General features: G+C 44.3%; 1 protein-coding gene across 2 annotated transcripts; it reads left to right on the top strand.

Annotated features, from left to right (window-relative positions):
• The first annotated feature begins 9 nt into the window (after positions 1-9).
• On the top strand, positions 10-22842 carry AREL1 (apoptosis resistant E3 ubiquitin protein ligase 1). 2 transcript variants are annotated; one of them, XM_058026397.1, is made up of 20 exons: positions 10-79; positions 4884-5145; positions 6286-6345; positions 7006-7202; positions 8814-9051; positions 10035-10204; positions 10283-10463; positions 11155-11402; positions 13098-13175; positions 13682-13823; positions 14230-14351; positions 16073-16148; positions 16557-16666; positions 17174-17353; positions 17509-17634; positions 17829-17958; positions 18035-18093; positions 18284-18373; positions 19342-19517; positions 19695-22842. In XM_058026397.1, exons 2-20 carry the CDS (start codon positions 5055-5057, stop codon positions 19795-19797), a joined length of 2577 nt encoding a protein of 858 aa, XP_057882380.1. In that variant the 5' UTR covers positions 10-79; positions 4884-5054; the 3' UTR covers positions 19798-22842. The 2 variants fall into 2 exon arrangements, with proteins under 2 accessions (XP_057882380.1, XP_057882379.1); XM_058026396.1 differs by having other exon boundaries at positions 7006-7232.
• The last annotated feature ends 3 nt before the right edge of the window (positions 22843-22845 follow it).

Genomic DNA, 22845 nt, shown 5'->3' with positions numbered 1-22845 from the left:
CTCCGGCTGCCGGCGCCGGGCAGCGGCGGCGCGGGGCGGCGACAGCGGCAGCGGGCTCGCGGCCGCCGGCGGAGAGCAGGTAACAGCGGTGTCGCGTTCCCTCCCCTCCGCCTCGGCTCCCGGCGCGGGGAACGGGCCCCCGGAGCGGGGAGCTGCAGCCGCAGCCCTGCCGCCCGCCGTGACGGGCGTCCCCCGGGGCGACGGCCCCGCTGCCGGCCCGGAGCACCCGCGGTCGGCCTGGTACAGCCGCGGCGGGGTCCCGGCTCGGGATGGCTCCGGGGGGGACGCGGCGGGGCCGGGCAGGGCCGGGGCTCCCGGCGAGCGGGAAGGGCCGGCTCTGCCTGCCCGGCGGCTCCTCGCTTCGGCTCAGCCCGGCCGGCTGCGCGGCGCTGCGGGTGCCGGGGCACGCCGGGAGGTGCGGGAGAGCTGGCGCCCGTGGAGGGGCCGTGGGGATCGGTGGCCCCGCCGAGCCCGCCGCTGCTGCGGGCTGGACGGGGAACCGCAGCACACCAATCGCCCTCCTACCCCTGGTGTTCTCTGTTCAGCAGAGCCGGGACGGTACGGAGGTCTTCAGCCCACCCACCTGAGCTTGCTGGACTGTTTTGGTTGTTTAAGAGTTAATGTAGTAGTGGTGTTGTCACGTTCCAGCTCATGAACTTCTTCAGTATCTTTAGACCTTACCTATATTTCTGATCAGAGGTCTTAGCTAATGAGCATAATTTTAGCTGTACTTTGTGCAGCTATAATGGTGTAGTGTGCAAAATGTCTTTTCTGCACACGAGTGGAAATGGTCTCCAAGTTCTCGGACTGGTCTGGGGCACTTGGTTTCTTGTGCCCTGTGCAGGGAAGAGAGAAAGAAAGGCCTTTCTCCCGAAAGCTTCTGGGATTAGTGAGATCTTGTAGCTGTTGGTGTCTTCCAAATACAATCGGTTTTATCTGGTGTGCTGGTCAGAAAAAGCAGCCAATGAGGAATCACTCAGGATTTTTTTATCTCAGGAGTGGTGACCTCTGTAGAACTGCGACTGATGGTCTGACAATGAGAAAGAAAACGAGACTGAAATAAAAACTATATTTATTAGGAAAACCACAGCTGAGCTTTCCACCTGAGTGATCATACCTAGCTTAACTGTTGGTTGAAGAATTGCAGTTGGTAGAGCTCACATGATGCTGTTCAAGTGACCCTCACTGGTTTGGGAAGAGAAATAATTGAGGAAGAAGGGGGTGATCTGCTTTCCCCACTGATGTGCAGCATGGCAAGTGGCTGAATTTTGTCCTGGCTCAGGAAGCAGATTTGGTGTCAGGATGAGACTGGCCTGAAAGTTGCCATCTGGCTGGCTTGCTGTGTTTGAGGAGGACAGGAGGAGCTGACAGTGCTGCTGTTGGCTCATTTGCAATGAAAAGGCCTTAGACTTAAGCAGTTGACAGAAGACTCTTTTTTGTTTGTTTGTTTTCCTGTTGTTACTGTTTTATATAGCTTGTATGTAAATGCATATGACAAACTCCATCCCTAATTAGAGAATGACTGTTTTGTGTAGACACTGACCATTGATGCAGCTTTTGTCCTTGACAGCTGATACCAGATCCTGCTTAGTGCTTTTTGTGCTGACTTTTCAGTTTCCTGTGAATGTATTTTAAAGTTAGGCATTCCTGTTTGTTGGTTTGTGCCTGCTTTACTTAGTATAAGAAAATACAGTCTCTTTCACTGGAGAGTAGTCCTCTGTGCCTGGCATGAGACAGACATGCCATTTGTGGTAGACATTTGTGCAAATGGATTGAGAGAGATTCTGCACAGAGATAAATGGTTCTCTTATCTTGATTGGATGAGGTAGTATTAACCTGAAAAAAGGCTTTAAAATTAAAGGTTTGTTGTTAAGAGAAGAATGGCAATTTATCAGTGCACCAAATAAAATCGAGGCAGATTTCCTAGGAACTCAGTACATCTGTTCTGTGTATCATGTGCCTAGCTGGTTTTGTAGCTGTAGCCACATGAAAGTGCCATTACTGGGTCACAGTTCCTTTTGTGTGTGTTACACTTGTTCTTCCTTCTGGAGCTCTGCACTGTGTTCCTCTGGTCTCAACAGCAGCAGTAACACAAACTAAATATATTCCCATTACTGAATTCCTTTCCTTGCTGACCTGAGGCAGCAATGGCCCTAATGCACTTTGTTTTATGATTCCACGCTGTCTACCCTGATTATGCCAGTACCTCTCCTTGAGTCAAACGAAGGTGAAGCTTTCAAATCCCCATTTTCCCTGTAGGTGGCAGGAGACCATCACTTGCTCTGTCCTTGGATCAAGATTACTAAGACCTGTTGGATAATTCAGCACATTTTTTCCAGCCTAGCTGTGATGGCACCTTACATTGCCACTTTTCAGAATTTATTTCCCGATTTTTACCCGGCAGTTCTTAGCACAGATACTGTTTTAATTCACATCTGCATTCTGTTGAGTGAGTGGCAGTGTATCTTGGATACCACCCACTTGCAGCTAGGTTCTTTACCTCAATGAATTCCAGCTGCAAGAGCACCCTTAGAGCTGCTGGCAGTGAGTGAGCTGGAGGGAAGGTGATTGTATAACAGCCACTTCAGCTCTGGTGACCCCCGAGATGGTGTCTTGTTTACCACGTCATGTAGGGATAATGAAATGACAAATTGCTGTGCTGATTAATTAACATAACTGAGATAACTGATGTGTCCAGCAAGTTCAGAAATTCTGCAGACCAGATCAAGAGTTCAGGTTCCAATAGACTTTAAAAACTGTGAATATTCATGATGGATCTTTCTATGCTTGAGAGAGAGGCTGTGTGACACAGAAGGCAAGGAGTTGTGGAGTGAAGCAGAAATAGCTTGCGTAAATGAACCCACAGAGGCAGCTTTGTGGGGTGTTTGTGGTGTGAAGAGACTGGTTCTGGAAGATGCTGGAGGGAGATCTTGTAGATTCCTAATACTGATAAGTTGCTGTGAAATTCCCCAGCTGTGTGGGGAGCTGTCACACACCTTCCACAGACAGGCCAAGCTGGAGCAGAGTTTCACCCAGTCATTTGTAGCACATCTTGGATATGTACTGTGAAATAACTAAAATACCAAGGAAATCATTAGGTCTGTGGTCCTTAACACACAGAAATTTATGAGTTTATAAAACTGATGCTTTACCAAGGAGGAGAATGAGAATTTATGCCCCGGGGACTGCAACACTGTTGCAGTGAGGAAAAGTAGAGGAAGGAGGAAAATAGATGAGTGGGTGGGACTTTCCTTGAGATGTGGGTGAGGAAAAGATGTGAAAATCTGGCTGTTTCTGCAGTGCAAGGAAAAAGCTCTGCTCAGGTTTGCTGGTTGATTTTCATGTGCATTAGAAAGGTTAGTAGTAGAAGTGTGTAAAGGCAGCCAGATCTGTATGATTATTGGCATGGAGGGAAATAACAGCCTTCTGAAGAGGAAGGCAGAGGAGGGGGAACTAAGGAAGAAGTGACAGCTGAGGTGGTGGCATGGCAGGCAGGAGGAGCACATCACATCCCCAAAAGAGGTGACTATCTTAGCAGACAGCTGCCTTGGTGAGCCTGGCTCTGTTTTTTCCATTCCCATTCCTTTAGGTAATCTGTGTTCTGAATGAGCAGATACTGATTGTGTAGGCTCTGTGGTGTTTCTGCTGGCATGTGTCCTGGTTTTTGTGGGCTGCGTCAATCCTTGCTGTTAAATTTTAATTTCTTTTATCTCAATCCTGACAGTAAACTGTAATTTAGTGGATAGTGCTGCTGAAGCTGAAATCCCTTAGAAGGATTTCAATTTCCTGAATATCTAAAACAACAGTACCAAACCCAAAATCTAGTTTGCTTCATGGTTCAAGAATTCTGAAAATCTTTCTTTTCTTTTATTTTGAGGCTTGACTATAAATAGCCCTTTAAATCTGGGCAAAATTGATTTGAGAATAGTATATAGCATTTTGTTGGGTATGAAGACTTGAAGGGCTACCTGATTGTAGAATGGTTTGGCTTGGAGGAGACCTTAAAGGTCATTTGATTCCAACTCCCCTGACATGGACAGGGATTCCTTCCACTAGACCAGGTTGTTCAAAGCCCCATGCAACTTGGTCATGAACACTTCCAAGGAGGAGGCAGCCACAACTTCTGTAGGCAACCTGATCTGGTTCTTCACTACTCATATTGAAGAATTTCTTCCATTTATCTAATCTAAACCTACCCTCTTTCAGTTTGAAGTCCTTCCCTTTGTCCTATCACTACATGCCCTTGTAAAAAATCCCTCTGGTCTTCTAGTACAGGGGGCAGTTCTTCATTCTCTCAGTCCCTGCATTTGTCTTCTGTGACTTGGTTGATATGCTGGAGCAGTTGCTGGTGAAGACTAAGGGGGAAAAGTTGTTGAGTACCTCATTCTTCTCATTGTCCTGGGTAACCAGGTCTCCTGTTTCCTTCTGGAGAGGGTACATGTTTTTCCTAGTCTTTCTTTATCACTAATGTACCTATAGAAAGTTTTCATGGTGCCCTTGATATCCCTGGCAAGGTTTAGTTCTATCAGGGCTTTAGCTCTTCTAACCTGATCCTTGGCTGCTGAGATAGTCTCTCTGTATTCCTTCTAGGCTATCAGTTCTTGCTTCCATCTCCATGAAACCTATGGAGGCAAGGATGTGTTTTGTTCCATCTTGAATGTGCTAGTTTTAGGGGGTCATGTAACGAAATGAGATTGTGACAGATAGAGGTTAAGGATGTGATAAAGCTTTGCACCTCATCTACAGTGGTGCTTTTATATCACCTCTCATGAATTTGATGTCTAGTGATGCTCTTGCATCTTGCACCTCTCATGTTTCTGCTTGCTAGATTTAGCCACAATGTAGACATCTAACATTTCTCTCTCCTTTTTTTGCTTTTTCAGGAAACCTAGCAAACTGCAGGCTAAAGGAAACAGCACTGCAGGACAACGCTTTTTCCACAAAGAGGAAGAAACTGCTGTGCTCAAGTCCTTATTTTGCAGGAGTGATTCTGTGATGCCAGTTCCAAGAGTTACCCTTTCTGTGAAAATCTTCTCTATGGCCTCTTCTTGTTGATGTCTGTCCCAGTTCTGGGCACAAAGCGGAAGGATGCTGAAGAATGGGTACCTTCTTTATGGCTTTTAGAACATGGACACTTGTGTAAAGGTATGTGGTTGCTCTGTGGTTGGAGGGCTGGACTATGTGCCAAGGCCAGCAAAGGGGATTTGCTGGGCTAGAAAGTTGTGGCTATTGTTGGGGGGAAATACCTGGTTTAAGCTTTCTGCATGCTGATGTCAGTTATTGCTGCTGTCGAGATGACTGATGAATAACTCCCCTTTTGTGTTTGTTTAAAAAGAAAAAAAAAAGGCAGCTTGAATGCACAATGTAGCGTCTCACTAACTGAATGGTGACATGGTGAGCTATGTTGTATGCATTACTGTATGCCAAATCCTTTGTCTAATTGTCACACGCGTTCCTTGCTGCTGCTCTTGTTCCATCTGTCAGCTATGTCTTATCAACCCTACAGCATGATGTTCTGGGTGTGATATTTTTACTACATGTTTGTTTAGCAGTCCCCTCAGTGAAAACTTGAGTCTAGATTGGTGTGAACTTAATAGTGTACAAATAGAAGGTTTTAGCTTTTGTGTTGATCAGTCAGAGTTTCAGCAGAGAGGCTCCACTTCACAGAAGTGAGAAGGGGACTCTTTTCCAGTTGCATTCATATGTTCTGTAGTAGACTTGCAGGGCAAAAATAGGTTCACTGCTGCCCTAGAAGGATTTTATTTGTTCTGAACAAATGGGGATGGTCTTGTCTGCAACTCTTTTATTCCATAGCTTTTTCTTCCAAGGTTGCTGGCTAAGGTTCAGCTTCTGTCCATTTTGGTGGTGGCTCGTAATGTGTGCTTCTGTATCAGAGCAGAAAATAACTTCATGGCTTGCGAGTAGGTGTGACAGTTTGGATGAGTGGCTTTGGCCACTGTTGTTGGAGTTGGTGATCCTGCAAAAAATATCTCCATCCTGCAGGCCTTACCCAGAGCCTCCTTGCACTGTTTTTAGAGGAATGATATGTTGTCCTTCTTACAGATCCCTGAATCTGAATGGGAATCTGTGATGGAGGGAGAACTGTTAATTGTAGCACGTTGTGCTGTTCACATATTTCAATCTTATGGAATAATGCTTTAGGGATGTCCTTGGAGAGGAAGACGAGTGATCAATAGGCATTTTTTCTGAGGAACCATAGATGAAATATAGTCCAGTGTGTGTGAGAAAGTCACTGGACTGGACTTGGCCTATTTTGTGTTCTAGATGCAGCTGTGATCCTCGGCTGTGTGTCTCACCGAAGGGACCTGATGTTTTACATTATTGGTAAGTGAAGGAAAGGCTGCCACTGTATTCGATGACCTCTCCATAGGCTTTAGAAGGGTTTCTTGAAAGCCTTTGATTTAATTTTAGTTCAGAGTTTACCTAACAAACATGAAGTTACTGTCACCCCACACTGTGCCCTCCACCTGGCAGATTTGCCTCTCGACCATTCTTCTTGATCCAAAAGTCCTTTCATTGGCCTAATTCCTAAGCCATCCCCTTACTTTTTCTTTCGAGAACTAGTGGAGGATTGTTGCCTCTGTGATGCTGCTTAATCCAGCCATAATGTGATGTGCAGAAGTTGTCTGCTTATCTGTTTCCCTTAAAGGAATCTCTGTAGTTCTAACTTGCAACTTGAAGGGAATTCCATGTCTCTGTTGGGATGTCTGCAGGCCTTACCTGAAACTCTCTACCACCTTTAACTATTTCCTTTGTTTGCAGTCATTTGCAGAGTTTTAAGAGACTTGATATTTTCTAACCTTACTTGTATCATAACACAAACCATAAATGTTCACACAATAGCATCTGCCTTAAATACCTAATTTGCATTTGAATAGAATACCATTAACAGAAAGGCATTTTTGGCTGATGCAGAGGGGATTTTAGAGCCTGACTCAGCCACCTTGGCTTCTGCAACCACCCTTTGTTGTCTCCCTGCTGCAGGTGGGATCACAGTGTCTGTTGTAGCTTTCTTCTTCACCATTAAGTTCCTCTTTGAGCTTGCCGCACGTATCGTCAGCTTCCTTCAGCATGAGGACCGGGAGCGCCGAGGGGAGCGGACCATTTATGACTACGTGCGAGGCAACTACCTGGATCCCCGGTCCTGCAAGATCTCCTGGGATTGGAAGGACCCCTATGAGGTGGGCCATAGCATGGCCTTCCGAGTGCATGTAAGGCAATATTTTTGTTTCCATGCGGCTTTGGGGGCAGGAACAGAGGTCTGAGTTAGGGGTGGGCTCTTTAAATGTATTTTGTTGTTGTTGTTGTTGGGGCTAAGCCAGATATAACTGAGGAGTAACTGGCAAGCTATCTGTTTATGCCTTCTGCTCTGTTACAATGTTGCAAATCTCTGTAAGTGTATATTTGAGGTTTGCACTTCTTAAAGTCTAATCTCCCTCTCTTCAGAATCCTCTGAAGAGCCAGAGGAGACCAGGTTTGTCCTGACTGCTACTTCCTTTACTGGGAAGTGAGTAGGCTGAGCCTTGCCTTCAACAAACGTGGCGCTGTCTTTTGGCTGTGCAGCTGAAGTTGAGGGTGTGGGAATGGGCATTTTACCAACCCAAGAGCTGTAAAGCTTCATGGCCACTCCCCATTAACTGCAAAATGGATGTTATTCTGTCAGACCTGGAAAAACCTGCAAGGACTCTTGTCTAATCCCAAAAGGCCAAGTCTAGGGGAAGTAAGCTGAGTGAACACAGAGAGTTTGGAGCTATGTGGAGAAAGTCTGAGCAACTTGAAAGGTTTTGCTGGGCTTATGTGCCTATCTTTCTATCCCACCTTCCCACCCAGGAGGCTATTAAAATAAGAAGAAAGGTTCAGCTAGGTTGCCATACCCATCCCTTTGGGAAGGTCTAACTCCAGGGTGGAGGCAGTGAAAAAAGCTAGGGGGAAAGGGACTTTACTATTATTTAAATTTATTTCCTTCACCTTGCTGACACTCATGAGCCTTTCCACTTCATGCTTGTGTGCCATTTGCTTGGCCCTTTATTCATCAACAGTAGCTTTGCATACACTAGTTTCTCCTGATGTCAGTCAAGATGCAAACGACTTCAGGCCCCACACCCTCCCTTACTTGGAAACAGGGAATAATAATAACTTTTTCCTGACTGCATTCTGCTGATTGCAGATGCTAGGCAGGCTCTGGCCAACAAGCTGCTGGCTCTTGAAGAGCCATACATATAGAGTTTCAAGGTGTAATTCTTTCCTTGTAAGGAACTAGTGGTTGAGGTATATTACCTTCTGAAATTGTCCAGAAGATCACTTTGGTGATTGAGCTGCCTGTGATTTTATCTAATTGTTTTCATTACGATGCTTCTTAGCAGTAAAGACTGGGTCAGCATCTTCATCACACTGTTTCCTGTAACAAATTGGTAAGAGTTTTTTCAGAGCTTAGCTGTACAAATGAACAAGATCTGCTTGTTTCTCTGAAAGGGTATGGCTTTACGTTTTTCCTTTTGCTAGTGAGTTCTCATGATTTCTGCTCTAATATTGCACTACAAGTGCAGATGGGAAATGCCTAGAGGCATGTTCCTTTCAGGGCATGCATGTGAACCCCAGCACAAAAGAGAATTGGGCTGTTCAATGCCCACTTGTCCTTGTTCATTTTGGAGAACACTGTGTGACAGAGCTGTCTATTAATTATTTTTCCTTTTCTGAGCTGAGGTACTTGCCCTTTCCTAAGGCAACTTGTTTTCTCTTCCTCTGTGTGCTGTATGTCCTTGCTGACCTGGACTTCTCTGTTTCCCATGCAGTTATTCTATAAAAATGGGCAACCCTTCCCTGCTCACCGGCCTGTGGGGCTGCAAGTTCACATCTGCCATGTGGAGTTAGCAATTGATATTCCTGTAACCCAGGAAGTTCTTCAAGAGCCCAATTCCAATGTGGTGAAAGTGGCTTTCACTGTGCGCAGGGCTGGGAGATACAAAATCACTGTAAAACTCGGTGGCTTGAATGTGGCCTACAGCCCCTACTACAAGGTTTTTCAGCCAGGTAAGATCTAAGTGGCCCTGTAATGATTCAAAGTAGATTTGGAGGTATTGGAGGCCCTTAGGTAAATATGTTTCCAGCTAAAATAGGTAGGTGGCAGGGAAAGGGTTACCCTTCACCATTTTCTTCCTGCCATGTGTGGATTCCAGCAACAGACTCATGAGTAAAACATACTTGTGACTACCAGTGCATAACAAAACAGAAACTGCTTTACAGAACTAGTCATTAGTGCTACTTCAAGTCCCTATCCCTATTCTGTCACATTCTCCATTTTGCAGTAACTTCTTCATAATCCATCTAGTAGTCAGAGAGTGCTTTTGTGAAAGTATTGAGTTATTTGTATCTGAATTGGAGATGCTGTCATAATTTGCCTGTTCTTTTTCTGAACACCCTACTCTATTCTTGTAAGCTTCTGGAGCAGCTGATACCTTTGATTATACACTTAAAAACATTTCCTTTTTATCCATCTAAAATTTGTTTTCTTCTACTTCTGATTTTTTGACCCCACTTGGCTTCTTTTATGTTTCATGTACATGTCATTGAAAGGACCTCTATTCATTGCTTTGTGAATAGATACAAAGCTTGCTAAAATGTCCCTTCAGAAAGAAGAAGCTTAGGTTTAAACCAAATAAAGTTTTTTTGGTAAGCTGCATTTTCAGGCTTTCTTAGGTGTCAGATAGTTTATATTTTGTATGTACAGTGGGAGCAAGTTCCTGAGCAGAAAGCTGGAAAATGGAAAAGCATTTTTTAGAGGACTAGTAACTTAGGTTGCTTTATTTGTATTAAGTCTCTGATCCAAGGCACCACTCTGTGCACTACAACATATACTTCAGTGCTCAGATACTTTGCTTTTTTAATGTAGGGGCATAGAATGTGTTTAGATTTGATCCATTTTCAAGGGTATTGTGCCCCTAGTGCTTTTTTTTTGCTTTTTGTAGCTTTACCTTGGAATTTATTTGACTCTAAATTATTGTTGTCTGCTTCAGGAATGGTTGTTCCCTCCAAAACCAAAATTGTCTGCCATTTCTCCACTCTGGTGCTGACCTGTGGGCAGCAGCACACTCTGCAGATAGCTCCCAGAGATGAGTATGACAATCCCACCAGCAATTCTGTGTCCTTGATAGATGAGCACAATTATAGCCTCTCCATCCATGAGGTGAGTTCAACCTCACCCCTTGCTGCTTGTCTTCAGGTGAGCTGGAGAGCTCCTTTTATTAGTTTGTTTTCTGTTTAGCTGGGGCCTCAAGAAGAAGAGAGCTCTGATGTGGTGTTTGAGAAGTCTGTGGTGTCCAATCGGCAGACCTGTGAGGTGTTCTTCCGACTCACCTTGCACTCCAGGGGCTGTTTCCATGCCTGCATCTCCTACCAGAGCCAGCCCATCAGCAATGGTGATTTTGACATCATTGTTCTAAGTGGTGAGTCAAGACCTAATCAGTATTGCTTCTCCAGGTGTCCTCTTGCAATGTGCTTTGCACACTCATGTCGCAGAGAATCTGTGGCTTCCCTGCAGGCTGGCCATGCTTACTTGCTAAAGGAAAGCCTATTCATTTAAAAATGTTAAGGTAAATGAATTTGCTTCTAACAAGGGAGGTCTCTGGGAGCTGATACTCTCTGATGCATCAGCAGATAAAAAAAGTGGTTTTCCCCTATTTCAGGAGGTTTCCCTCTGAAATTAGGCAATTTTTATTGCTTGCTAGTAGCTGGTATCTCAGCCAGTCATGTATTCTATGTTAAGTTATATGGAGGAGGAACACCACATGTAACCTATGTGGTTTTTGGGTTTCTTTACAATGCTATAATTCCTGGTTTCTTCAGGGGTCAGCCAGACTTCAGTGTGGCTGTCAAGTGGCTGTACCTTCAGCCTGGTGCTCTGGAAGGGAGGTGTTCTATGCCTTTTTTCTTCAACCAGTCACTAACAGACAAACAGCCATCTTTCATCCTACTCCTGGGTTCTCTTTATCAAAATTTCACTTGACCACGTTTTCCTTTGGATATATAACCTTTTCTTTAACATTAAAGTCACTGATTTGATGGTGGCCTGTGCATTCTTTTTCATTCTTGTCTCCATTAGGATTTACACAACTCTTTCATGTCTATTTCCCTCAGAGAATGAAAAGAACATTGTAGAACGCAATGTGTCCACCTCAGGTGTCAGTATTTATTTTGAAGCTTACCTTTACGATGCTCCTAGTTACACCAACACTCAGTGGCAACTCCCACCAGTGCACCTGAGCTCCTCCCAGCGCCGTCCCTCCACTGCCATCGAGGATGAGGATGAAGATTCTCCTTCTGACAGCCAGACCCCCGAGAAAGTGAAGAAGCCTAAAAAAGTCTACTGCTATGTGTCACCTAAGGTAGATATCAGAAAGTTGCCACACTTGAGTGCATGTTTAAAGTATGCTGAAACTGAAGAGCTCTATATTTTAGCTCCAGATTCAGGTGCCTCAGATGTGGTTAAATAAAAGTTTGCTTATGGCAAACATAGAGCTTGTGACTGAGAATAATGTTAAAATAAGCCTTGGAAGTTTTAGGAGCGTGTTTTAGAACTTGAAGCTTTAGGATCGTGTTTTCAGATTTTAGGATCTTTCTAGGTCTGATCCAAATCCTACTGGGAATTTTCTCGCTGATTGTTCAATAGATATTCTGTTTCCTTTGCTTTTCTCAGGTCACACCTGCAATTCCTATTCTCAATTTCTGATACCTGTGAATTTCAACTTAAGAGAATCTTGCCTTCTCAGATTTTTCTGTCTTTGTCCTGTTTCTGGAATGTTTTGCTGAAAAGGGAAAAAATGGTCAGAGAACAAACAGCAAATTCATAAGTAGAAGAAACAGGAGAAACTGAGGGTTGTTTTATAATAAGAATATGTTAACAGTAACTATTTTCCATTATTATTGCCTAAAAGCATTCGGAAACTGGAAAGAAAATTCATCTAAATCTAATAATGCATTTGAATTCATTTTGTTCATCTATCTCTTCAAATGCATTCTGAAAAATGCAGTGATAAATACCAAAGTGAAAGACTAATCCAGGAATTGCTTTCTTGCCAAAGGGAGAAAGAGGGCTGGGAAACAGTTGCAGGATGGAGGGAGCTGCTAGAGATTTCCAAATCTGTGCTGCACAAAGAACTGACTTTGAGTGCTATGTCCTTGTGAGCTCAGCATCCTTTCACCCTTGGTGTATTGTTTTGGGCTTCCATACTCTATTCTATTGCATTATCTGGTAAAGTAGATCACCAGAAGCATGTGCTGTTAGAAGCTCCCTTTAGGTGCCAAAGTTGTTAATGTGATTCTTAGCCTTGCATGATTGTATCCCTGGATGTCTATATGTATAGAAATAGAAACAGCAGAAAACGGTTACCATGCTGCTATTTTAAAGAGTTGCTGCTCATATTTGGCTTGTTTGTGGACAAATGCTCATGGTCAGCTTTTCCAGTCATTGCAGTTAGGAAGGATTTGTGCAGGAAATGGTTTTCTTTTGTCTAAAGATGCTAAAATTTCATCTTAACTTGCTCTACAGAAGACAGGAGTTGTGCAGTTAGTCAGTTGTTCTGGCAGAAATACACTGACAGTAAATTACTGCAAATCTCATGGATTTAGCAATTGCAAGTGCTTTTTAAAAGATGTTTAAAATGATAATGAAAATTGGGGAGTGGTAGGAGTAGTCCGTTGGTGTGACTTTTGGTAAGACCTTTTTGGCAGTGCGTTACAATCTTGTCCTGAATTCAGCTTCCCAATGTACTTAAGATTACTTTCCAGTGAGGCTGGTGACGTTCTGCTGAGCACAGTGGCTTACTGCTGTGAAATCTGTGTCGTGCTGGCATCCCACACATGTCATAAATGCACGCAGTCAAGTCTTACTGACAAGTTCCTTACACGTCTGTGGAGCTTTAAAGCTTTTCTCAAGTATTGTTCCAAATGCTGCAGAAGCCTGTTCCTGGAGTTAAAGGGAGGGCTAGCCTTATAGATCTGTCCTCTGCTTCATGTGTTTCAGGGACAACCCTTAACAGATGTGTGACATTTAACATTTTCTTTTCCTTGTGGTTACTCAGCAATTCTCAGTGAAAGAATTTTACCTGAAGATCATTCCATGGCGCCTTTTCACCTTTAGAGTGTGCCCTGGCACAAAGGTGAGACTCTTTCCATGTACCTGTCACTGCACCTCCATGCTCTTAGCTTGTCATCCTTGTGAATCACAGTCTGTTTTTTCCTTTTGAATAGAAGGGCTTCCACCCACAGAACAACATTGTGTGGCATAAATTTCAACTCTGCAATTCCCTCTCAGTGCATAAGTTTTGCTAATATTTGTGACTAGGTGCCAGTCTTATCACTCTTTCCTGCCTCTGTCCCAATGCTAGGCAGAAATCTTCATTTCTTTGCATTTTTCTTGGTTATTTTCCTCATAACCTTCCTAAAATGCTGTGAATGTGTCCATTGAAGCCCTCAGAATTGTGTGTGAAGTTTAAAGCAGCTTCCTAAATGGAGTTGGGATGCTTAAAATAGTTTTCCTGTTAACTGCATACATGTGAGAGAGCAGAGAAAGTCTTAAAAGCACAGGTGGTGTTGCTCTGTCTATTGAACATAATGTGCCTTCTCCATGATGGGTTTACCCTTTCTTGCATCTTTTTGCTGCTAGTTTTCATACCTTGGTCCTGATCCTGTGCACAAATTACTGACACTGGTGGTGGATGATGGAATCCAACCCCCTGTGGAGCTCAGCTGCAAGGAGAGGAACATCTTGGCAGCCACTTTCATTCGCTCTCTGCATAAAAACATAGGTAAAGGGACAGTGAGGTGGGTACAGTAGTCAGGAAGTTAGCACTTGGGTCTGCTGGTTTCCCTGGGGAATAAAGATTGCTGGCACTGAATGACTTCTGATGAGAACTCTGGTTCCTGGAGTATCATGCTCTGTTCCTATTGGTGCTTCCAGTGAATGTACTTCATCACAGCAGCTGTTCCTTTTCAGCCTGGCTTCTCTGTCAGGCTCTTTGAAAGTGCACCTGTGAGTATGAATACCAGCAAGATTAATTGCAAAACTACCTTGAGAGTTCTGTTTCCAAACCTTGCCGTGGTAAATGCACTTTTGGGCTGTGAAGCTGATCTGTGCAGTTAATCTTAGAAGTGCTCTGCAGATGTTTGAGGTGTTGACATCTCAGGCCTCACCCAAATTGTCACTCTTCTCAGGAGGCTCTGAAACCTTCCAAGACAAAGTGAACTTCTTTCAGCGAGAGCTACGCCAGGTGCACATGAAGAGACCTCACTCGAAGGTCACGCTGAAGGTCAGCCGCCACTGCCTGCTGGAGTCGGTGAGTGAACGGGTCCTTTTACCTTAGCCAGGGCTTCCTCCATCCTTATTCTGCTCAGGGCATAAAGAAGTCCAGACTGGAATGTGCTAGGGCAGCCATGCTGAAAATGGTTAGTCCCTCTGTTTCAAGGCAGATGCCAGCAGGCAGCTCTAGAAGGAGTTGTTAAACATAGAAAAGGACTGCTCAGGGAGGCTGGGGAGTCACCATCCTTGGAAGTGTTCAAGAAATGCCTGCATGTAGCACTTAGTGCCATGATCTAGTTGACAATGCAGGGACCAGTCAAAGGTTAGAATTGATGATCTTAGAGGTTTTTTCCCAACTTGAGTGATTCTGTAAAAGGATTCATAGCCTGCAAAAGCAGGAAATCTACTGATGCTACTCTGTCTCTACTTTACATTGGAACTCGAGGCCTGGAGAGGGACTGTCTACCTGGACTAGAAATGGGAGCAGAACACAGAGCTCCTGAGTCTTTATCTACTGTTTTTCTGGCACACAGCCATTCAGCAGGATAAGCTGTCAAGTCAGATGTTCCTGAGCTGCATGCAATGAAACTTGCATCAGCAGGCTACTAGTAGTGGTTCACAGTGATGATAAAATATTCTGTAGAGTCCCTTAATAAAATCTTCACCATGTCTGACCTGAAGTGTTGTGTTTCCAAAATAGAGCTGTCATTCATATAATGTAGTTCTTAAGTGACATTCTAAATACGTTGTATGCTGGGGAAGCAGTTATCCTGACTTATTGTTTCCCCCTGTGTCTCACAACAGTAATGTTGCAAAGATGGAAAGAACATTTCTGAGGACAACAGGAGTGGCTGGGATTTCCCTTGTTTTATACTCAGCAAATTTGTGTTTCAGAATATTTTCTGCATGTACCAGTTTGCAGTGTTTATGAGATTATGTTTCAGTTAATAGCTTGGACAAAATTACTTCATTTCTAAACAGTATTTCCATGACTACTTTTTCCTGTTATTTTGGAAATTCCTGCCCTGTCTTGAGCATTGTTACAGTCTAGTAAGACAAAATAAATCTAGTGCCATAATAATGGTGATGATAATAACAGTAAAAATAAATATAAGCTCTAGTGACCAAGGTTGATAGGCACAATGGATGTGTTTAGTCCAGAGATGTGAGTAGCGTGATGCTCTAACCTGTTTGACGATAAACTAAGCCAAAACTATCTGTGTGACTGAATACTACCATGTAGCTTTTTCAATTTTCTCTAACTGGAGTCCAAAATCAGGGCACTGGAAATATTAGGCACTTGGGGTATTTTATTACTTTTTGCATCGTGACTTGCTGTAAGTATGAACTCAGTAATTCTCTTCAAGCTATTTTGTAGTGCTCTTTGAAACATTCCTATTTTAAATCTAATTCGTGGGCTGAAAGTGCTTTACAGAAATTGCTCCTTCCCACAGGCATTTTAATACTTCAAACAATACTTTACTGCAGCCTTGAGAGTGATATTTCTGTGCTAAGACCTCACACTGGTTTTAAGATGAGCTGTATTTTATGTGGGGAATGTCTCATAACAGAAAATGAGGAGTTGGTTTTGTGGCTTTGTCAGATAAGAATTGGACCTTAGGTGTCTCTAATTTTTACTTTTTATACTTTCAAGTGCTAGGCTATTGGGGTTTTGTGTTTGCCCATTCAATGTACAGGACTGCATATTGGGTATGGGGTGCCAAGCAGTAACAGTTGCTATTGTCTTCTGTTTTTCAGTCATTTAAAGCAACACGAAATTTTTCTGTTTCTGACTGGAGCAAAAACTTTGAAGTGGTTTTTCAGGATGAAGAAGGTGAGTTATCCTGTGAATAGAAATGCAGAGGAAGCAAAAGGAATGATGGCAGAGTAGTTTTAGTCTGAAATTCTGGTTTCTTGTAGTATGTCCATTCTTATGTGGCTTTCCAGTCCTTTGATTTTCTCACAGATGTTAGTGAATTATCCTGCTGGTGCTATTCTAGAGCTACTTCACATGGGGACCTGAAGCCTTATGTAAATCCTGTCCCTCTAGCCCTAAAAAAAACCAACCAAACAAAAATCCAACTAGGAATAGGTCTGTAGTTTTGCAGTCCCTGCTTATTGCCACGTTGCTACAGAGCTATTCATTGTGATGAACTCTTGTATTGGGTAATACTGAACAGCATGCATGAAACTCTTGAACTGATGACCCAGTTTGGATGACCAAGCTTGTTTTATTTTGTAGCTCTGGACTGGGGAGGTCCACGCAGAGAGTGGTTTGAGCTCATTTGTAAGGCATTATTTGATACCACCAATCAACTGTTTACTCGCTTTAGTGATAACAACCAGGCCTTGGTGAGTCTGTAGTTCCTATGCTCAATGCACAGAGATGTGGCCACTGATGGTTAAACAATGCTGCTGTTAAGTGCTGTGCTACCTTACTCTTCTTTAGATTGCTTCCATAATCACTTCCAGTGCCTTTCTCAAAGCTTTGCTTAAGGATCTTAACCCACTGAAGCGTCAAAGAACTGGCTGGATGAGCAGTAAAGAGTGGCAAATCAGCAGGGAAGGCTGGATTTTTGGGCAAGAGGAGGTGACATCAAAGTGTTTAGAGGTTTTGTTGGGTCTGAATATTTCAGAATCCATTTTTGCTCTCATACAGCTTCTTTCCCGTGCATGTGAAGCATTTCACATTCCTCCTACACCGGCTTAGGCATTTTATTTCTAATGCTTGGCTTAGAGGACATTACACTAAAGCTCCCTGGCCAGCTTGAGAGATGTAGTGAGTTGAAATGATCCCATATTTGCTATTTGTGCTGGTCAGTCTGGCAGCTGGATATTTCATTTGCTGTTTCTTTGCAGGTGCATCCGAACCCGGGGCGCCCCACGTATTTACGGCTCAAAGTGTACGAGTTCGCGGGCCGCCTGGTGGGCAAGTGTCTGTACGAGTCATCTCTGGGCGGGGCTTACAAACAGCTGGTCCGGGCTCGCTTCACCCGCTCCTTCCTGGCCCAGATCATCGGACTTCGCATGCATTACAAGGTAAAGCTGCCCCGCCCTGTCAGCTGAAGCCTGTGCTGCTTTGGGGAGAAGTTGAATGAATGTTGGTGTAGTAGCAGACCCAGAATTCTGGCTGACAATGTCAGGGGTGTTTTGTTCTTCCTTCTATGACCTTGCTTTCTTACTCTTTCACACAGTATTTTGAAACGGATGACCCAGAATTCTATAAATCCAAAGTGTGCTTCATACTGAACAATGATGTGAGTGAGATGGACTTGGTCTTTGCTGAAGAGAAGTATAGCAAAACAGGACAGCTTGAGAAGGTGAGGGAAGCAATTCCTGAAAGTGGGAAGGTATAACCCCTAATACCTGCAGCAGTGGGGACCAAGAACTCTGCTGTGCCCCAGAAAATTGAGCTTACTCTGGGAAGTAACTCCTTTCTTGTTTTTTTTGTGGATGGGAGTTCAGGTTTGGGGAATGCTGCTGGTCACACTCATGTCAAGTTTTCTGTTTTCAGGTGGTAGAACTGGTGGCAGGCGGGGCTCAAATACCAGTGACCAATGAAAACAAAATCTTGTACCTAAATCTGCTTGCACAGTACAGGCTGGCGAATCAGGTTAGAGAGGAGGTGGATCACTTCCTGAAAGGTAACATGCTGCCTGCTCCCTGCTTCTCTCTGCCTTTGTGTCCCAGGCCATACCACATGCTGCTCTTCTCTTCCAGGTCTTAATGAATTAGTTCCTGAGAACCTCCTGGCTATTTTTGATGAGAATGAGCTTGAGGTAATTCCTGCCTCCCTAAGCAGCTCTACATTTACTTCCCCTCCTCTCTGACAAATTGAGTGCTTTCTGGATCTGGGAAAAAACCGAAATGTTTCTTGTCTGAGCACTTTAAACATCTGCAATTTGCACAGTAGCTGTTGCCTTGTTTCCTGGGCTCCTGACTTTCTGACTGCAGTCTCTTGCCTTTCAGCTGCTTATGTGTGGTACTGGAGATATCAGTGTCTGTGACTTCAAGGCACATGCTGTAGTGGTAGGAGGATCTTGGCACTTCCGTGAGAAGGTAAATGAAAGGCTTTCTCCTTTCTGCTTGTTGAAACTAGTTATTCCAAATACATCAGAATTGGTTGGTATTTAATTTTTCAGAAGGACAAACTGAAAAATTTAGGGGTCAGGTAGGACTGTACACACTATGATATAATGTTTCCCCCTAGAGAGATCCCTTCTGACTGACTAGAACTGGTGCTTAATCAGATACCAGCAAGTAAAAATTGTCAGCAGTGGTCTCTTTAAAAACATCCAGCGCAGCTCTAATGAAGAGCAGTTCATCAGGAAGTCAGGAGGAGTTGGTGGGAATTACTGCTACTGAAGATGTTCATGGTGATATACTTATCTCTAAGAGATGCTTGAAAAACATGCTTGCAGCCCACATGTAGTGTTTGGAGTTCAGTGCTGTGGTACTACTGATGTAGTAGCCTAAATTTGTACCTCCTAATGGTTCTCATCCCTTTCTGCATTTCCCAGTGGGAGGGGTATGGGAATAGTAGCAGCTTTGTTTAGAAAAATAATGGAAGCTGCCAAAACACCCCAGACAAAAACAGATAGAAACTTGTGTTTTCAATCTGTAAACACTGGGATGGTTCCACTTGCCTGCAGAAGTACCAGATGATGTGAAAAACTAAAAAATTAACATAGTGCAAGAAAGAAGTGCGCTTTCTGCATTGTAAACCTACCTCATTGCCTATGCAGGTATTTCTGAAAATAAAATCTCTGTGGGGAGAGCAGAAGCAGAAGAAGCCTTTCTGCTTTAAGGGAAAGGATTGGTGGGAGATAGTAGTGTGGGATGCCTCTTAACTGATTAGGAGCTATGTAATACTTGCCTCTGTGTGTCACCCTGGTAAAACAAATCAAGTCTAACTGTTAATAGAACACTTGCTTGTGACTGCAATTGACTGATATTCTTGTAAGTTGCTGATGTGCTTGCTTGATTTCCTTGGCTGACCTGTCTTTACCTTTCCTGGTTTGGAACAGGTCATGAGGTGGTTTTGGACTGTGGTCTCCAGTTTCACACAGGAAGAGCTGGCCAGGCTTTTGCAGTTCACTACTGGTTCCTCCCAGCTGCCCCCAGGAGGGTTTGCTGCACTCTGTCCATCTTTCCAGATCATTGCAGCTCCAACTCACAGTACTTTGCCGACAGCCCACACTTGGCAAGTATCCTGGGGTGGTAGGACTTCCTTCCTTGTGCTTTTGGGAATGTTGTGGTGGGCAAACAGTGTAACGTGTGTGATGCTCGTGTCGATCCATCTAAAGGCAGCTAATGGGGGTGGTTCCCTCTCAGCTCTCAGACCTAGTTTGAATGGAATTTTTCTTTTTTTTTTTTACAGTTTTAACCAGCTGTGCCTCCCTACTTACGACTCCTATGAAGAAGTGCACAAGATGCTGCAGCTAGCTATCAGCGAGGGTTGTGAGGGATTTGGCATGCTGTGATTGCCCCTCCCCAGGGGACCATTTAGCCTCTCAGCTCTTTGTGGCAAGACCCAAGTTCAATCCTCTGCTTGTTCTCCTTCCCTTCACTTGGGCAGTGGAGGCAGAGCAAAGACTCCATGTAAAGGAATTTGTCATCCAGAAGATGTCATGTGGCCTTTCTGTATCCCAAATATGTCATCAAGAGCTCATTTTTTCCCTTTTCCTCATTCTCCCTTTGGTTCAATGTGAAAAAGCAAAAGGACTGGTGTGTTTGTCAAGGAGATACTGCACTTGATTTCCATGCACCCTGTGTGCCCATCCTTCTGTGAGAAGATGAAGTTCATAAGCAGAAGTCACACTGAGGTGCAGGAGATCTGCTGAGCTGCCTTTACTGTAGCTCTCTAGGAGGAAGAGGGAAGACCAGCATGGAGCTCTGCTGGAAGCCTTGGCTCATAGGAAGTCTTAGTAGCTTCCTTTACCCTGGCTCAACTCCCCCAGTGATGCTCCCTGATATCTCACTATGACTCGTGAGGGGAATAGGGTTGTCCATCCTTTCAGCACCTGACCCAGAAGGGTTTCTGGTTCTCCTTCTCCATCTTGCTCTGGATGCTGTTGTTGCCTGTGCCCCAGAGAAGAAAGGGCAGTATCCACTGGAGGGAGTAACCCAAAGAGGAGAACAATCTAATTGGAGCACAAGTGCTGGCCCTGACAGTGATCCTGTACTACCTCGGCCAGGGTCCGGCAGCAGAGGCGCCCTTCTCCAGCAGTGGCTGGTAATTAGCTTCTGCAAACTAACTGGAAGAGGAGTTTCTCCTCCACTGAATGTTTCTGACAGTTGATGTTGCACAGGAAGCTATTCCATGCCCTTGCCTTCTTTTCCCTTCCTCAGGAGAGAGCGTATGGGCATGAGTGTGATCCCTCAATGCTGAGCACCAATGCCTATCCCCCCATTCACCTTCAGGGTATGTATGTTACGTGCTAACAGTGACAGATCAATAAGCAGCTACAGTGTGCACTGTGCTTGCATTTGTTGTTGGGATGATGGTACTGTGCAGAACACGGTACCCTCACCCCAGCATCCCATAGGATCTTGGCTTCTACCTCTATCATGCAGCAGCCTGAGGCTTCTCTTTCTCTACTGCATTTCAGGCAGAGTGTCTGGGGAGTTGCTGGTGCCTGGAGAGCAGCTAGATTTCTGCCCTTCCAACCTTCTTACCATCTTTCTTCATCTTTCCTTTCCACACGTTCCATTCAGTGCTGTTAGCTTTCCAGCACAAAACGTTAACTAGAATTTCACTTAAGTGGTCACTCAACAGCTTGCATCTGCCATTGTCTGGCTTGTGGGGAAAGGAGTGGATAGACCAGGATGAGAAGTAAGTTTATGACTGGGGTCTGTTATATTTAGCAATCCATTCAGCCCTTCCCAGGGAAGTAAAGGGAAGGGGAATCTGGGAGCCTTGATGAGTAATTCAGTGAAGCAAAATTCAAGATCTTTGCTTTCTACAGTCTACAAGTAAGTCAAAGGCATGCAGGAGTCATAGTGGGAGAAATGCATTGCTACTATCTGCAATGTAAGCTTTCAGTGGATTATGGAATTGCTGGATGTCTTCCAGAATGGATTCTCAGACTGGCATCCCTGAGCTAATTTTAGAACCCTGTATTGGATAAAATGTCACATCATCCTCTTCAGTCCCCTTCTGCTGTCCTCAGGCTGATCCGGTCAGACTTGAGCACAGTATGGATATTTTAAGTTAACTGTGTGTGCTTTTCAAATCTAGCTTAGTTGAATTGACTGGGAATTTGTGGGAAATATTCTACATCTATAAAATGTTTTTAAGGAAGCACCTTAGTCATTCTTGGGCTGAGTGTGTTACTTCTGTACAGAAAAAAACAAAAAGCCATTTTGGTGCCAAAAAGCAGTCAGCTGAACTTTGAGACTACTCAGGGGGATTTCTTTGCCTTGTGAATTCATCCCTCACTGGCACCGAGGTGCTGCCAGGCTGCCGGCTTGATAGTTGCCACTGTTGTGCTCTGACAGATCACATTAGTAGTGGCTGTTCTCCCTTTTTTAGTGCAGGCTGCATTCTGCAAGGTTCTGACCTTCTTTGGGTGGAGAGTATGGTACCATTTTATTTATACTGCAGGTGGCTTCCATGGTGAGTAGAGTTACAGCTCCTGTGTTCACCATGCCACTGCTTCAGTGCTTTCCCAGGGGACCGAGAGGAGGTGGTGGTGCTCAGCTTAACTCCACTTTGTTGGGAGGCATGGCTTGGTGGTTTTCCCATATTGTAGCCTCACCTCATTGAGGATGTTTTCAGTCCTGTAGCTGTGGGCCAGCTCTGACAGTGACATCTCCCTCAGGAATCTTCTCCCTTCTTCTCTTGAACTGGCCTTTTTTTATTCTGAGGATGCTGACCACTGAGTGGACTTCTGCTGGAAAAAGCTCCTAATGCTTCTCATTCCATTGCAGCTGGCACCCAACACTTCCCAGCAGCTGTGAAGATGCCAAGGACTTCCTTCTTAACACAAGTGCAGTCAGAACTGGGATGGGTACTCTTAGTCAACTAAACCCATCCCCTCTGTGTGCACAGGCCCCTAGGCTGCCCCATGTTCCTGAGTTCCACCACAATATTTCTAAACTTTTCTCTAGCTTTACACCCTTTCCCAGTACAGTCACTTTGAATGCTGCCCTTAGCTCTGGCAATGGGGATGTGCTTCTGTCACCTATACTGTATGTTCCTTCTGGCTCATTACTTCCCTTTTTTACTCCTTATTTATTGCCACTTAATAGAGGCTCTTCTGTAGAAATCATTAGGATCCTGATACCATCTTAGACAGGTTCTCTGCTTCCTGAAGCTGCTTTGAGGTGCAGGGGGCCTGGCTTCAGCCTGCACCTGCAGGCCATGTTGCATGTTTATAAAAACCAGGAGCTGTTGATGATACAGGTCAAATCCTACTTCCCTCTGGTGAATTTCTGGCAGAGTTCAGCCAAAATTTGGAAGCCTGTGGTTGTAGTAGCTGATTTTGTAAATAGTTTGTATAATAAATAAAATATTTTAAAAATTATGT

Source organism: Melospiza georgiana, chromosome 6 (genome assembly GCF_028018845.1).
Source record: "Melospiza georgiana isolate bMelGeo1 chromosome 6, bMelGeo1.pri, whole genome shotgun sequence".
NCBI lineage: Eukaryota > Metazoa > Chordata > Aves > Passeriformes > Passerellidae > Melospiza > Melospiza georgiana.
The sequence above is the reverse complement of the archived record's forward strand: the minus strand, read 5'-3'. Positions and strand labels throughout refer to the sequence as shown.

What these genes read in the sequence shown, in the direction of transcription:
- AREL1 (XM_058026396.1), top strand. Translation starts at nt 5,055, where the DNA reads ATGTCTGTCCCAGTTCTGGGCACAAAGCGGAAGGATGCTGAAGAATGG. An exon ending in CCTGATGTTTTACATTATTG is followed by an intron (nt 6,346 to 7,005) that starts GTAAGTGAAGGA and finishes TCCCTGCTGCAG; the next exon opens with GTGGGATCACAGTGTCTGTT. An exon ending in TTGCCGACAGCCCACACTTG is followed by an intron (nt 19,518 to 19,694) that starts GCAAGTATCCTG and finishes TTTTTTTTACAG; the next exon opens with TTTTAACCAGCTGTGCCTCC.